This window comes from Leptodactylus fuscus, chromosome 10, assembly GCF_031893055.1.
Source record: "Leptodactylus fuscus isolate aLepFus1 chromosome 10, aLepFus1.hap2, whole genome shotgun sequence".
NCBI classification, from domain to species: Eukaryota; Metazoa; Chordata; class Amphibia; order Anura; family Leptodactylidae; genus Leptodactylus; species Leptodactylus fuscus.
This window is the reverse complement of record NC_134274.1, coordinates 9842556-9860066: the sequence shown is the minus strand read 5'-3', so window position 1 is coordinate 9860066 and position 17511 is coordinate 9842556. Positions and strand designations below refer to the sequence as shown.

Genomic DNA, 17511 nt, shown 5'->3' with positions numbered 1-17511 from the left:
ATCTGTCATCTGGGGTCTTGGGTCCCAAATCTTTGGCAATCAGCAGAAGCAAATTTTTTTAAAAAACCTACGTTTTCCGAGGCCTGGTGCTTGCTGCAGGTCTAGGATTTCCAGGGTCACTACGCCTCGCTTTACTATACGGCCTTGCACACCCAGCTCGCGCGCAGTGACGTGTGGTATACAGAGCTCGGCTTCACTGAAGTGCGTGAGATCCTATCCAACCCGGCACTGCGATCTTTGCATTTACAATAAATGAAAATGCCATTTTGATATCAATACAGAATTTATTATTTTCCTTTGCATGTTTTTTATTAGGTAAAATTCTGCATAAAAATCAAATTGAATAAAATAATATTCAGATATTATTTTTCCCCAGCAAAATGGCTCCTGCGGCGGCGTCTATTTCCCAGTCATGGTTAATGATCTCCCGTATCATGTCGCCATACACACTTAATAAAGTGCTGCTTCAGCTGGGGATTGGAAAGCCTAGTAAAATTGTATTAGATAAGGACGTACAGTAAAGATGCCGAGGATTCGTCAGGGCTTAATTCAGTGTCATTTGTCACCGTGTAACCAGGTTGTAATTCAAGGATGCTGCAAATGATATTGTCAATCCAAATGTAATATATTTACTTGAGATGAGTAATGCGCTTTTTTTTCTGCTGTGCTGGAAAGTGAGCGTTATTGGAGATGGTTGGCGACATAAAATATTAAATTCTACTTATTTATAACTTATGTTCCTACTATCCTGTAAATGTAATATTCTGTATTGGGTAAGGCTGCATTCTGAGAGCGATCACTCATTCTAGAACAAAAAAAACAAGAAAGTATATAAATACATTCATGTCTTTGGTTAGACGTTTTGTGCGTTTAGTTCTGAAGTTTTCTCTTGTGCTGCACCAATTATCTAGGACTGCCCTCCATTGGCTCAAAGAAGTTTTTTTTTTTTTTTTTTTATGTAGATTGTGAGCCCTACATAGAGCTCACAATGTACATTTTTCCCTATCAGTATGTCTTTGAAATATGGGATGGAAATCCATGCAAACACGGGGAGAACATACAAACTCCTTGCAGATGGTTTTATGCCCTTGGCGGGATTTGAACACCAGGACTACAGCGCTGCAAGGCTGCAGTGCTAACTACTGAGCCACCGTGTGGCCCCGCTCAAAGAAGTTTTATCACACATTGGACCTTGCTGGAAATTGCAAAAATGACCATGCTGGTTCACAATGCTGCTCCTACATCTGCAATGATCAGCTCAGCGCTGAGAGTCTGACTACCGGCTATTTTTGCACTGCATGTATCATGTGGGTAGATCAAGCCCGCCAGAACAGGCACCAGACCGCCTCTCTGTGATGTCTATAGGCACTATTCGATGCAGGCAACTTAAAACACCCAGAATTTCCTGCATTGACTCTGCCTTCTTCCCCAATCAATGGGATTGTATCTGTACTACCACCATTATCAATGTGCAACGTACGGTATCCATACTGTGTTGTCCGAGGTTACCGATCCTATATCTTATAGATCCCATAGTCAATGAGTAGGGTTGAGTGATCGAGATCGGAAAAGATCGGATCCCGATCGGTGATCGAGCAAATTTCACGAAAGGCTGGAAAATGATCAGAAATCGGATTTTGAAATCTCAAGATCGGCTCAACCCTAAAAGTGACATTTCCCATAAAGAAGCATTGACTAGTGTTGAGGGATTGGGAAAGATCGGATCCCAATCGGTGATTGAGTAAATTTCACGATCAGGATCGGCTGGAAAATGATCGGAAATTGGATTTTAAAATCGATCCTGAAATCTCAAGATCAGCTTAACCCTAGCAGTGAAACCTCCTCCTGTCTGTGCTGTGCACCAATGACAATTTTATGACTTTTATAAATTGTACATCTATTTTAGAAGTGTTAAGAAAACCCATTTCATATACATCGTCCTAAGGGGTCCAAAAAATACATAAAATCAACTTCAACGGGTTCTTCTACGACATAGATCTCGATAATGACAAAACCCCTATAACGCTATGTGTCTCCTTTTAGGGGATAATTCCTTCCCAGCTCTAATAGACAGTAGCATTTCATGGATCGATGGCCCATCTCCAGTAATGTAGCGCCCACAACTTCTGATATTACATCTTTCGAGGCATCTTGAACACATTAATCATCATGACCCTACAATGTCATGTCAGGAGGAATTCTGCTGCTTTGTTCTAGACACGTGACAAGGTTCAAGTCTTGTTTTGGATCTGCCACATTGGATTCATCTGATGCACAAGCGTAATGTTGTGTCACTATTCCTGCTGTATAATCCATCTTACAGACAGAATGTGCGATGCTTCCAGGGGTGGAAACCTCACCAATCTCAAATAAAAATAGGTCATCAATTGTCGTTCTTGGACAGACCCTTTAAAGTGGACCTCCAAGTATAAAACCACTTTCCATATATAAATATAAGAAACTTTGTAATATCTTAAAAGAAATACGCTTCCTTCTCTACATAAAACACTTCTTATATTCACTATAGCATCAATACCTGTCTTTAGCCTCATACATAAGTCTATAGAGAGGGGAGGGGGAGGAGGCGGCAGTCCGGTGATTTATAGCCTCATCCTGTGCAGTGGTCGAGTCTTATCTTGAAGATACAGCTATGTTCTCTCACTCACAGTAAAGTTGCTGCTACTGGTATTTGCAGGTCTTTTCCAGCAGACTCCTTCTACCCCTCCCCTCTCCATAGACGTATATGTAAGAAGTAACTCCGCCTTCTACATGGAGAAGGAAATAGATGTATTTAAGAAGATATATTACAAAGATTATTATATTCACCTGTACTATTAATTTATAATTGGAGGTACACCAAGATTTCACATAAGGAGTTATCCAGCTTCCAAAAATTAACTGCAAATACCCTCACAGAAGTGCCGAATCCTCACTGTGCCCTTGTGCACCCTTTGCTTGGCTTTATTTTACTTTCTGCTCCTTCTATCACTGTTGTTTACAAGCTGTGAATCTGTGGACAAACTACTCCTATTTCCTATGATGCATCTGCCGGCCGTCACTCTGTGCACCACTCACTTTTTTACAGGTGTCATCCCTGCTTCAGCGTCTGTCTTGGGTCTCACTTAAGTTTATGCAGCATCGCTCTCCCACGTATTTATGACTAAGTAATAAATCACTCCTATGAGTTTGCTCTGAGAGGTAAAGAGGTCACATACTGCTGTGACGTTTCGTTTGCTGGCTGAACTTCTCACAAGGAGGGGTAGTGAACTTGCAAACGAAACATCACAGCTGAGGTCAATGACCTGAAAATAAATCAGAAAAGGTGATGAATTTAAAACAGGTTATAAATTAGGAGGAGTCTTCTACTGATGCATCCTGTTTATTGGATAACTGGATACCCCTTTAAGTCCAATATTACATTATATTTTAGGATCATGAGACACTGAACTTGTCAGATCTACCATAAGATGGGATATTTGTACTTTCTGGAAGGAACGTATGAAGAATAATGGCTCGGTTACGATTTATCAGCTGTGCATTTGTTAGATACTAATGTAGCAGGTAAGAACATACAATTGCTTTCTATTAACTAAAAATGGTCTCTTTGTCCCTAGTAAATCAGATACATAGCGTCAGCGGGGTGCTTATGCTGAGGGACGAGGACTGCACTCACCTCTTTAAAATTTTAACAAGACCAAACTCCAGGGCTCAGCAGTATTGTATTCACTCGGTGCTGCCCATACATCGGGGGACCCGCGGCACACAATGGAGATTTACACGTTAAATACTTCAATATTTGGACAAAGCTTAAAAATCTTGTTGGGAATGATATGAGAAGCTGGCGGGGCAGGTATCCATTATTTAGTAGTGGACTCACGGCGCTATGTCTATAGACACAGGCCATATCATGAAAAGGAATGGGGTGAGATTTGTGTTAAGTAACTTACAAAGTGTCTTTGTTTGATTTTAACTCTATTCAATGTCCGAATATAAAATTAAAGGGGCAACGCAAGCGGAGGACGGATCCATTACAGGATGACACCACTGGGTTTCCATTCTGGTACATGTCGTATTGCAAGACCAGGACAAAAAAAAATAAAGCATCAGTGAGTTAGGACCTCCAATGGTACAGATGAGACCATTGCCTAATAGAGCTCAATAGATAAATAGTATACAGAAACTCTTAGCTCCCTCTAGTGGTGGCTGTAGGCTTCCAGAATTCAATGCCGTTTCCGGTTCAAAGTATATAGTAATGTGCACATTACCTACTGGGCAGAATGCTGGTGGTCACACATGCTCAGTCATTGTCCTCAGTCTGTCTCTGCATAGTGATCCTGGTCATTGCAGAGGAGCCAAAAGAAACTGCTTTCTACCCTGCTTGTCAGGAAGGAGCAGACACTCTGCAGTAACATAGCAATATAACGGAAAACGTATCTTCTACAGAGAAAGTAAGCAGGGAGTATACTCTACTGTCAACTGCCAGAGGATGAAGGAGACTGATTCTGAGCACAGCAGCACCAAGGGGAGATGCACTGAAGCAAAAAGTGCCAAAAAATGCAGTTATCCAGCAACAAGAAGGATGTTACAATCATAGTACACTCTATAGAAGCCCAAAGGCCCAAGACAATGTACTCTGGAAAGAAAACTCCATACAGTATGGTTACTATTCATATGGAGTTGAAAGCAACAAGATTGCATTAACCAGTACAGCTAGTAAAAGGGTTGTCCACAAACAAAGTAGTGGGGGGCAGAGAAGTGTCAGACGACTTTATAACTGGGTAAACAGTTTTTCAAAAGTTTTGTTTGGCTGGACAACCCCAACATTCAGTAATAGAACGGCATCACCTCCCTCACTGCAATACACACAATGCACAGACTAACCTTCAAGTGCCTCGGAATCCAAGGTTTCACCAAGTCTTTGTAGCAGCTTTGCCCGTGCTGCGTTCTTCTTGTGTTTTTTCCCTTCGTAATGTTGCTGGGCCATCATAGGGTTGTTAAACCAAGCTCGACAGAGGTCACAGAATTTCCGAGACTCGCTCCCGATGTTGATGCTCCATAAAGTGTCTTCTTCCTGAATGGTGACCTCTGTGGGTTCTGGGTTTTCTTGCACAGGTTCTTTAATAGATAAGAACACTAGAAGTTAGAGTCGACCTTTGGCTATATACACTGACCTGACCTTTCTACAAATCAAATCTAGCATTGTCACCCATGATTTAGTTGTCTACACTTAATATAAAAGAAGCATTCTGGAAATGTGGTGGGCATTTATCAACCGGTAATCTAGTAGTGTCATCTGTTTCATTCCTTCCCATTTACATTCATACATTTTGAATCCTTTTATTATGGACAACTGGGTCATATGATTGCCAGTTTGGAAACCAGTCTAGAGTTTGCACTCTTGTGTACACAGTATGTCAGCCTCGTCTGTGCAGCCATTTCCTAGTGAATAGCAAGAACTCATATTCACTTCCCCTAAAGTTGTCCATTTCGTACTCATCTGCACCCTTGTTGTTCCTCTGAATATTCCTGCAGATCTGGCGAATGTATTTATGACCTGAGAAAAGGTGCAGGAGTGCAGTAATATAATACACGAGTCCCTGCAGTGATGTAATACACGAGTCCCTGCAGTGATGTAATACACGAGTCCCTGCAGTGATGTAATACACGAGTCCCTGCAATGATGTAATACGCGAGTCCCTGCAGTGATGTAATACACGAGTCCCTGCAGTGATGTAATACACGAGTCCCTGCAGTGATGTAATACGCGAGTCCCTGCAGTGATGTAATACGCGAGTCCCTGCAGTGATGTAATACGCGAGTCCCTGCAGTGATGTAATACGCGAGTCCCTGCAGTGATGTAATACACGAGTCCTTGCAGTGATGTAATACGCGAGTCCCTGCAGTGATGTAATACGCGAGTCCCTGCAGTGATGTAATACGCGAGTCCCTGCAGTGATGTAATACGCGAGTCCCTGCAGTGATGTAATACGCGAGTCCCTGCAGTGATGTAATACACGAGTCTCTGCAGTGATGTAATACGCGAGTCCCTGCAGTGATGTAATACGCGAGTCCCTGCAGTGATGTAATACGCGAGTCCCTGCAGTGATGTAATATGCGAGTCCCTGCAGTGATGTAATACACGAGTCTCTGCAGTGATGTAATACGCGAGTCCCTGCAGTGATATAATACACAAGTATCTATAGTGATATAATATGTGAGTCCCTGCAGTGATATAATATGCGAGTCCCTGCAGTGATATAATATGCGAGTCCCTGCAGTGATGTAATACACAAGTCCCTGCAGTGATGTAATACACAAGTCTCTACAGTGATATAATATGCGGGTCGCTGCAGTGATATAATACATGAGTCTCTACAGTGATATAATAAGCGAGTTCCTGCAGTGATAAGCTGCAGAGTAACAGAATTCGCCTGGCTCACAGTTAATGTCTATATGTGCTGTGTGCAGAATCTACAGCGTATCCTATGAGATTCTTGTAAACACTTCTCTCTCCTTCCTCATAGTCAGAGCTGGCAGGGAGAAACCTATCACAAGTAGGAAGCAGGGGAGACAATGTATCCTATGTGATGCCCGTAATCTATATCTAAATACAGAAGTGTCTTGTTGGCACCCCCCCTCCAACAGCCAGCACCCAAGGCACATGCTCCAGTCGCCCCCTCCTACCTACGCTCCTGCCAAGATGGCCTAATTACAAAAAATGGTCTTCCATAGGAGTGGTCATATTAAAGACTGCCAGTCTGCATAGTGTATGATAGTGCTGGAATCCGATTTAGTTGGTCTTCTCATAGAGGTGGTCTAACCTGCAATGAACAATTTCTAATGATGGCATCTAGTGTACAAATTACAGAGTGCTGTGCACTACCACGAATTGCAGAATTATGCTTTAAGCTCCTGGAGTGAAGATGATCTGGTCTTGGATGGGTGTCCTCTGCTGCTGGCCCACCTATTTTCTATGAATATTACATATATCCCTAGTTATATGATAATGGTACATGCCCGATGTGCGCGCATATAAAGTGTAAACTGCACTACAGGTTCTTGGCGCAGTATTTGTTAAAATTGTACAAACCAATCTGCAAATAATTGTCTTAGTCATTGCTCTTTGATAGCTCGGGCTAACGTGGGTAAATCCACTAAAAGACCCAAAGTCAATCTACTCTGGTTGCCGATAATTTTAATCTATGGTCCCCTGTTGTCTGCGGAGGACAGGCTGAATGTCATAATGTGGGTTTGTGCCAGCGATCTCCAGTGCGGAGACATTTCCTTACCACTATGTGAATAATATTCGGAGTTCTTTGCCAACTTTCTGCAAATGCATTTTTAAGTACTGTACGTATTCTGTAGCCAAGCCATTCATGGCCGTGTGAATTCTGAGAAGATTTACATAGTGCTTGGCCTGTTCCTTCCCTACAAGGTTAGCACAAAGTCCTGCCCTGTAACCAAAGCTTCCAGAATGCGATAAACAAACGGTCTCCGCAACTTGACGCACATGAAGATCCCTGTCACCGCCATACAACGTGCTGCAATGCAGAGCAGCCAAATCCATCCAGTGTGATGAAATACTTTGTGTGACAACCTGCGTTGCGATGCCAAGTCCTTTGACTCTGAAGGGAAAACAGGCCAATTGGTAGAAGCAGAAAAATATTCATCAGTAAATACATCTCGGACGTGGAGGCATTTATCTTTTTCAGAAAGATTCCTAGATAAATGTGTTATTAATGCACTCGGGCCTGGAAATCGTAGAATAGCTCTCATCTCAAGTTCAGAGATTTCCATTAAGTAAATCTCTTTCATCTGTCTCTCGGAGGATAGCCTTGATTATTTATGACTTGATGCATAGTCGCCGACCAGAATATGAAGCTGCCAAGAGCGGATCCCGAGCGCAGACTGACTACAGAAAAATAGTGCTGCTTTCTTCTCCCTGCTAGTGAAATCCCCAGATGTCCCGGATACCTTTATGCCTTTAAATATGCAGAATCTTATTTCTATTTTAGCAGACGCATTACTTTTAGTAAGATCGAGATTAAGATTGTAACGTAAAAGTTCCTCTTGTGACTACAACACCGGAGAGTATTAAAGAGGATTTGTCAGCAGGGAACAACTTCATATATTATTAAGGTCCAGGCACAATTGGGGAACTCCTGCTCCCCCCACCACTAACAGCGCTCGTCTATAAGATCTGGAAATTCTAGAGAGTTTTATACAGATGACTCATGTTTTACCTTAGTCATTAACTACTTTACAGGGTATTCCTGCTATTTCATGTTGCACCCTAATCACAGTATTTGGAGTAACTTGCCAATTGATGGGGGTCCAACTGTTGGGACCCCAACTATTGTGTTCCTCACCAATCACAAAAATGAGGGTCCCTTATAGCTCCACTCTCTTCTACAGGACCAACAATAGCGGATTACAATATTTGGCTATCTCTGGAAGTCCCATAGAGAATGAATGGTGGATCCCATATTCCCATTTAGAAGGTTGGACAGGATCCTCGTTCCCATGATTGATGCAGTTCCCCACTGCTCAGACACCAGGACTGACAAGGACAGGATAGAAGCAGTCCCCAAACTTGTCCCACAACTCAATCACTACTGATACAGGAGAGAAACTTCATGATCATATAACCCTACATATTACACAGCTCAACTTCTCTCCTCTATTATATACCCCTATATATCACAGAGCTCAGCTTCTCTCCCCTATCCTATAACCCTATATAATCACACAGCTCAGCTTCTCTCCTCTATCCTATAACCTACAGTGTTGGCCAAAAGTATTGGCACCCCTGTAATTCTGTCAGATAATCCTCGTTGTCTTCCAGATAATGATTACAAGCACAAACTCTTTGGTAATATCTTCAGTTATTTTGCTTGCAATGAAAAAACACAAAAGAGAATGAAAAAAAAGTCACATCATTGATCATTTTACACAAAACTCCAGAAATGGTCCGGACAGAAGTATTGGCGCCCTCAGCCTAATACTTGGTAGCACAACCTTTAGACACAATAACTGCGCACAACCGCTTCCGCTAACCAGCAATGAGTTTCTTACAAGGCTCTGCTGGAATCTTAGACCCTTCTTCTTTGGCAAACTGCTCGCGGTCCCCCCTGAGATGTGAAGGGGGCCTTCTCCAAACTGCCACCAAGAGATCTCTCCCCCTCCCCCACAGGTGTTCTATGGGATTCAGGGCTGGACTCATTGCTGCCACTTTACAAGTCTCCAGTGCTTTCTCTCACCACCATTTTCTAGTGCTGACCTGAAGTGTGTTTTGGGTCCTTGTCCTGCTGGAAGAGCCCTGACCTCTGAGGGAGACCCAGCTTTCTCACACTGGGCCCTACATGATGCTGCACAATGTGTTGGTCGTCTTCAGACTTCATAATGCCATACACACGGTCAAGCAGTCCAGTGCCAGAGGCAGCAAAGCAACCCCAAACCATCAGGGACCTCCGCCATGTCTGACTGTAGGGGGCGTCTTCTTCTCTTTGAAGGCCTCTGTTTTATCCTGTAAACTCTATGTTGAGGCCTTTTCCTACTTTTGTCTCCTCTGACCAGAGAACATTCTTCCAGAACGGTTTTGGCTTTCTCAGGTAAGTTTTGGCAAACTCCAGCCCGGCTTTTCTCTGTCTCTGGGTAAGAAGTGGGGTCTTCCTGGGTCTCCTACCATACAGTCCCTTCTCATTCAGACGCTGACACTGGATAGTACGGGGTGACACTGTTGTCCCCTCGGACTGCAGGGCAGCTTGGACTTGTTTGGATGTTAGTTGAGGTTCTTTATCCACCATCCGCACAATCTTGCATTGAAATCTCACGTCAATTTTTCTTTTCCGTCCACATCTAGGGAGGTTAGCCACAGGGCCATGGGCTTTAAACGTCTTGATGACACTGCGCACGGTAGACACAGGAACATTCAGGGCTTTGGAGATGGACTTGTAGCCTTGAGATTGCTCATGCTTCCTCACAATTTTGCTTCTCAAGTCCTCAGACAGTTCTTTGGTCTTTCTTTTCTCCATGCTCAATGTGGTCACACAAGGACACAGGACAGAGGTTGAGTCAACTTTAATCTATTTCAACTGGCTGCAAGTGTGATTTAGTTATTGCCACCACCTGTTAGGTGCCTCAGGTAAGTAACAGGCGCTGTTAATTACACAAATTAGGGAAGCATCACATGATTTTTCAAACAGTGCCAATACTTTTTTCCTCCCCTTTTTTATGTTTGCTGTGGAATTATATCCAATTTGGCTTTTTGACAATTCTTTTTTGTGGTTTTCCATTGAAGACAAATTAAATGAAGATAATAATACCAAAGAATTTGTGATTGCAATCATTGTCTGGAAGAAACGGAGTATTATCTGACAGAATTGCAGGGGTGCCAATACTTTTGGTCAACACTTTATATATCACAGAGCTCAGCTTCTCTCCTCTATCCTATAACCCTATATATCACTAAATATCTCAGCTTTTCTCCTCTATCATAACCTGATCTGCATAACCAGTGTACATCACATGTATTATAACAGTACACATCTCCTCGGAGACCACAAAGAAATAAAACCCAGATAAGACCAATCAGGAAACCAAGATTTCCACCATATACCGTAGCCTGTATCAGTGTAAAACCCACAGTAAAGCTCACTATTGTTTCATGAGCCGTAGCTTTCTTACATTGTTACTGATGGCATTTTTTACAATGCGGAGCACTCCGGATACTAGAGATTGATGGCTCATCAGGTCAGTTTTAGGGATGCGGGCCACTTGATATATTGATCGCAGTATACACCTGTCAACTATAAGGCTGCAAATATCTTAAATTATATATCTGGAGTATTTAGGCTGCTCGTATAACTGGGCATATGTTACATAGTCTCAGCTGGCAATATAACTGGCTCTAGGCCTGGCAGCGAATAAATCAACAAAACTGCTCCCTTGTGAGGCCCAAGTAGACGCTGCTCGCTGTTTAGCTAAGACTGAGAGCAAAGAGACAACTTTTACTTGTGTCCGAATTGTTGAAACTTTAAGGAGAATCAATTTTACAAAAAGCACATTTCGTATGGACACATTAGGGCTATGTTATACTATTGTCTGAGAATGTTGTAATAAATAAGCGCCCTCAGAACGCACAATATTTCTTAGAGACTCTAGTATCGGAAAATGACCTAATGTTTAAAGGGGTATTCCGGGACTAGGATATCGATCACCTATTCTTAGGACAGACCATCAATATTAGATAGGTAAAATCAGATGCCCGGGACCCCTACTGATCAGCTTCTGTCATTAAAATCACAATTTTTCTCGGTCACACGTAGGAATAGCCTTAAGACAGAATATTCTTCTTCTACCTTTAGATGTCTTCTCCGCACCACAGTTCGGTAGAAATCTTGTTTTTCTTCAATATGCAAATGAGTTCTCTCGTAGCACTGGGGGCGTCCCCAATGCTGCAAGAGAAATCTCCAGCGCCGCCTCCATCTTCTACTGGAACGGCCACTCCCTGTGTCTTCTTCCATTCTAGATTTGAATCTTCTAGGCCTTGGGCAGAGCAGACTGCGCATGCCCGCACAAGAAAAATGGCCGCTTGCACAGTAAGCTGGTGTAAGCGGCCATTTTCTTGTGGTCTGTGGGCATGCATAGTCGGCTGTACCCGAGGCCCTATGGCAGAGCAGACTGTGCATGCATATAAGTTTGAACCCAACTCTGGAAGATGACGCGCAGAGAGGCCATTCCTGAAGATGATGGAGGCGGCGCTGGAAATTTCTCTCGCAAGTCTGGGGCCCGCCCCCAGTGCTGCAAGAGAACTCATTTGCATACAGACGAAAAGTGGGATTTCTACCAAACTGCGGCACGTAGAAGACATCTAAAGGTAGGAGAAGAATAGCCTTTCTTAAGGCTATTCCTACAAGTTAAGAAAAAAATGAGATTTTAATGATAGAATCCCTTTAAAGAGTCTGTGACACTTAGGTAACATAGTAGCTAGAGATGAGCGAGTACTGTTGGGATCAGCCGATCCGAACAGCACGCTCCATAGAAATGAATGGATGCACCTGGTACTTCCGCTTTGACGTCGGCCGGCCGCTTAACCCCCCGCGTGCCGGCTACGTCCATTCATTTCTATGCGAGCGTGCTGTTCGGATCGGCTGATCCGAACAGTACTCGCTCATCTCTAATAGTAGCTAAAGATACAAGTCCAACCTATAAACCCACCATGATGATACAGAGGAAGGCAAGAAGTAGTGTAACGTCACTCTTCATAGATTCCCTGAAGTTTCTCCAGAATCGCCGGCTAGTACGATCTTTGTATATTTGTATGGATAAGCCGGCATATCTGGAATCTCTCCTGAATTCACTCTATTACGTCCTCGAAGCCGGTGCATGTCCACAGTGAGCGGGGCCAGTCATTTTTAGGAGCTGTGTTAATGAGATGTGATTTCACTTGGTCGGCTGCCACTACACATCAGCCTCAGACTACAAAAGGTAATCAAATGTGAAGTTACATTTTGCCCTTCCTAAGGAAACACTAGAAAAAGCCCTTTGCAGCCTTTGGGGGATTTACACTGTCGCTTTGATTTGCTTCTTTGCAGCAGACAAGGCCACCCTAGAACAATTTTACAATGCAGGCCGGGCAAGCCCCGTGTGATGAGGATAGTCCTACATGCAATGTCATGGATCAGTTACAGCCCTGCTCCTGAGAATAGCACAAAGCTACACGTGAGCCGAAAATTACTGCATACAGGATGAGTGTCGTCACAGGAGCCTCGGTTCAGGTCTCCGTCTTGGCTTGTTTTCTATATAAACTGTGACAGGCATAGTAATAGGGATTGCAGAGATTGGGCACATGGGCCTGGGGAGGAGGGGGTAACAATCTCCTCTGCATGTGAAGAGTAGAGCTATAGTCAGGTTGTGCAAAGATACAATGACTGTCAGATGTAGCAGGATTGGATTTATTGTATGGCATAATGTGTAGTCATATAACGGTGTATAGGAGGTTTCATGTACATGTACACATCCACTCTACAGACCTCTAACACATCTAATAGGATATCCAGGCCAGGCCGTTTTCTTTTGTCCCTGGATGATACATTTTACCTGTGTGGCTGATGTATATAGCGCACAGATTGGATACAATTGTAGCAGACCCAACAAGGATTCCTTTCACGGTCAACAAAAAGATCTTGAAAATGAAAGTTTAAAGCTTCACTCCCATTTTATTTTTTGCTATTGTGTTGGTGAGTGATCGATGAACATTTTTCTATTATACTTGATTAACCTATCTAACTTTCTTTTAACAGAAAACAGGCTCTAAAATTCTCCCTGGCAACCCTCTAACTGAGCGGTTGGTAAGGAAAACCATAAAACATTTGTGTTGCCACTATAGAGAGTTATAGCATTGTCTAAAGGGAGTGATGGTCGCTACAAATGGCTGTATCTCCGGATTTATACCTCCTAGATATATGGTTTACGTATCACATGAAGGGTGGGATTCTCAGCATTTATAGACTTCCAAGTTTAGTTTTGTAGTTACAGCACTAGCTATAATAAAACCTGAGATATCTCTACTTAAAAACAGTCAGGAATAGGATTTCTTTGCTACAATTTTGGGAATCACAGCTTTCACATGCTACCTAAACCACGTTTCTAGGTTGTATAAATCCAGAGATACAGCCATTTGAAGTGACCATACCCCTCTTAGGTAAATGCTACAAATCTACCTATTGCATTGAATACAGGTGTACAGGACAGACTCTCTCTGGCAATGCTTACCCTTGGTTCACATATCCATTCGGGGAGTCAGCATGGGGACCCCCGAACAAACTACCGTACGCATTTGCAAGCGCTGTGCAGTAAAAGCACACGGACCGCATAGACTATAATGGGGTCCGTGTGGTTGCCGTGAAATCTCCGCACAAGTCATGCAGACAGGAAAGTAGATTGTGAAGTACTTTCCTCTCCACATGTTCCCTGCAGAGATCTCGGGGCAAGCACATGGACCCCATTATAGTCTATGGGGTCTATGCTATGTCACTGCACACCGCTTGCACAGTCCCCATGCGGACTCCCCTGAACGGAATACCAACACAGATGTGAACGAGGCTTAGACCATTGAGAGTGGGAAATTTACAGCCTGTTTTCTATTAAAAGGAAGTTATATAGGTTAAGCATGTTAAAATAATATTCACCAAATACCTCCCAACACAATAGCAAAAATTACAAATGGGAGTCTCATATTAAAGTGTTCTAACATTTATAAAACCACATTTCATAAATGAACAATACAAAAATAAAAAAAATTTTAATATATCTTATTAAAGAAATCTGTTTCCTTCTCCACCTCCTTACCTTTACTCATATGATTGTCTCTGTACTCACATTGAGAAGTCTATGGAGAGGGGAGGGGTGAGGAGGAGGTTGTTATATGATTTATTGCCTTAATCTGTGCTGTGGTAGAGTCTTATCTTGAGGATATATCAGTGTCAGAGCAGCTCACTCTCACTTACAGTGTAGCAGAGTCTTCGTGTCTTTTTTCTCTATAGACTTCTATGCAAAATGTAACAGCCTGATAAATGGAGAATGAAACATATTTCTTTAATAAGACGTATTACAAAGTTTCTTCTATGCACCCGCACTATTCATTCATGGTAAGTTGTTACATAATCGTGTATTGAAACGTTGCAAAACTTCTCTTTTCACAAAGATAAAAGCTATTGGTATACACATCCATTTAGAAAATTTGGCTGGTTGCCCATGGACAGCAGTTTGTCTCTCCCCTGTAGTCAGACATGTGACCTAACAGCTCAGCTCTATTTGCATAAAAAAAAATGTGATCTAATAGCAGCAGAATTCTGAATTTGGCTTTAGACCTAAATGGAAAAGAAAATATCAGTACGAGACACATAAAGGGAAGGTTTTACAAAGTCACGGCCATTTTTAACTGCGAATTTCTTTCCCAGAGCGGAGCGGAGTTTTCCTTTAAGTCCTCATTGCATCGCCTTCCTGATAATAATAAGTCACTGACCTGCCATCATATAAAAGAATGCTCACTGACCTCACTAGGTTTTTCTTTTATTTGTAAGGACTTGCAGCCAAGCAAATCTGTTTTGGAGATCTTGGCTTGCAGGCACTTTTCTTTTGCTGCAGCGATGATTGTCTCACTATCTCTCTGTACAGTACTAAGCTGCCAAGGACAGGGGGGGGAAAAAGAAGACATTTCTTCTCCGGTCTCAAAGTCTCCATATCTTACAAAGACAGAACATTGGAAAGCTTTGTGATCCTGGCACGTCAGTCCTTAAAGTCTGAACACAGCCAAGTTACAGCCAGTTTTAATGGAAAAAGATTTCACATTTATCAGCTCATATGAACAGGTCTCTAAACACGGTCATCCATTAAAAGTTGGCTTATATTGTGAATGTTACAGAATGTTACAGCCGTTATCTTAACACTCTCCTTCTTAAGAAACTAATAAAGTATTAAAAAAAAGTTCTTCTACCCCACAAATCAAAGCTTATTGATTTACTGGAAGTTAGCAGAACTAAGCAGTGTGGGTCAGACATGACGTTACATTGTCTACGTGATCATATACACATAAATATTGGCTATTCTGTCTTCTCCCGATCAGGTAGTGTCACCTTTTTACAGTATATCGGGTGAAAAATGAGAGCAGAGTCCAAACTGTAGAAACAAGCTCCTCAGGGGCGGAGTTAAAAGAATGCAATGTATCTATGAGCAGTCTTAGTAACAAGACACTGGTGTTCTATTCCACAGCCTAGAAACAAGGCACTTAAAGGGATTCTCCTAGCGAATAGTCTAAGGTTCTGCACTGGAAATTCACCCTACCAAGCAGGCCATTAGCATATGGGCTTTGTAAGCCAGACAATCCCTCAGAGCCAGGGTTTTTATAGCAAATAGCTGCATTTATCTATAGTACGATTCAATCTAAGAATAGAAGGACATTAGGAGGCAGAAATTCCTGAATGCAAAGCTTTTCACACCACTTTGGTCTTTACATCTGACGTATACGTTTGTTTATAGGTTGCTATGGAAAAACTTTGCCTGATGGGTTTAGATGTGGATATAAATATATACACACACACCAGATGGTACTTCACATTCTAGATTTGCAATCCATTCTGGGCCCAGACCGCTATAAAGACTTGCTCACAACATGTCAGTGCCGTCAAGCTTCCCATCACTCCCTTACCCTGTTGGTATTCCCCCCGGCACCCCCACCACATAGTCATCATGTCCCCTTTTTTGCCCCTTCTCCCTCCCCCAAAGTATTACCCCTTGTAGATATCCTGCTGATCAACTGCAATATTTACATTGAAAAGCCATGTACTATAAGACTTCTCAGTCCAGTGAGATTTTGAATCTCTGACTCCGATAAATATAACTGAGCCATAACACTGGTGCCCTCTGTATATTGTAACTCTTCATTCACATTGCTTAAAGGGAAACAAAGTATAAGCAACTTTACTTTAACCCTAGACATATCCTGCTCGGAGTGAACTAGAAAGCCCTTTGCTGAAATCTTGAGTAGGATTCGTCCAGAACTGTGGGGGAGGTAAAGGGATTTTCCTATGAACATAACCATATGAATTGGAAGAGGATTACAAGAGAAACATTTTTTCAAATATAAATTAAATTTTGCAGAGATATGGTTACAGTGATCTAACCATACTAATGATGGCATCTGTTGTCTTCATCAGTTTCTAATCAATACAACCATGAATGGAAGAACTTTCCATTATTTGGAAATTGTCAAAAATTCAACCATGATGTCCTTATTGTGGTCGGGTTATCTTCTCATACATGTGGTGTCCTCCTGATAACCAGCCATGATGTCCTTATTGTGGTCAGGTTATCTTCTCATACATGTAGTGTCCTCCTGATAACCAGCCATGATGTCCTTATTGTGGTCGGGTCATCTTCTCATACATGTAGTGTCCTCCTGATAACCAGCCATGATGTCCTTATTGTGGTCAGGTTATCTTCTCATACATGTGGTGTCCTCCTGATAACCAGCCATGATGTCCTTATTGTGGTCAGGTTATCTTCTCATACGTGTAGTGTCCTCCTGATAACCAGCCATGATGTCCTTATTGTGGTCAGGTTATCTTCTCATACATGTAGTGTCCTCCTGATAACCAGCCATGATGTCCTTATTGTGGTCGGGTTATCTTCTCATACATGTAGTGTCCTCCTGATAACCAGCCATGATGTCCTTATTGTGGTCGGGTTATCTTCTCATACATGTAGTGTCCTCCTGATAACCAGCCATGATGTCCTTATTGTGGTCAGGTTATCTTCTCATACATGTAGTGTCCTCCTGATAACCAGCCATGATGTCCTTATTGTGGTGGGGTTATCTTCTCATACATGTAGTGTCCTCCTGATAACCAGCCATGATGTCCTTATTGTGGTGGGGTTATCTTCTCATACATGTAGTGTCCTCCTGATAACCAGCCATGATGTCCTTATTGTGGTCAGGTTATCTTCTCA

The 17511-nt window shown here is 42.5% G+C and overlaps 1 protein-coding gene across 1 annotated transcript in view; it reads right to left on the bottom strand.

Annotated features, from left to right (window-relative positions):
* The window catches only part of ZMAT4 (zinc finger matrin-type 4), a 207821-nt gene that overhangs the window by 100269 nt on the left and 90041 nt on the right, over window positions 1-17511 (bottom strand). Inside the window, exon 5 of the mRNA XM_075257878.1 lies at window positions 4882-5115. Within this exon, the coding sequence (XP_075113979.1) occupies window positions 4882-5115 (234 nt within the window). The remainder of the gene's footprint in view (window positions 1-4881; window positions 5116-17511) is intronic.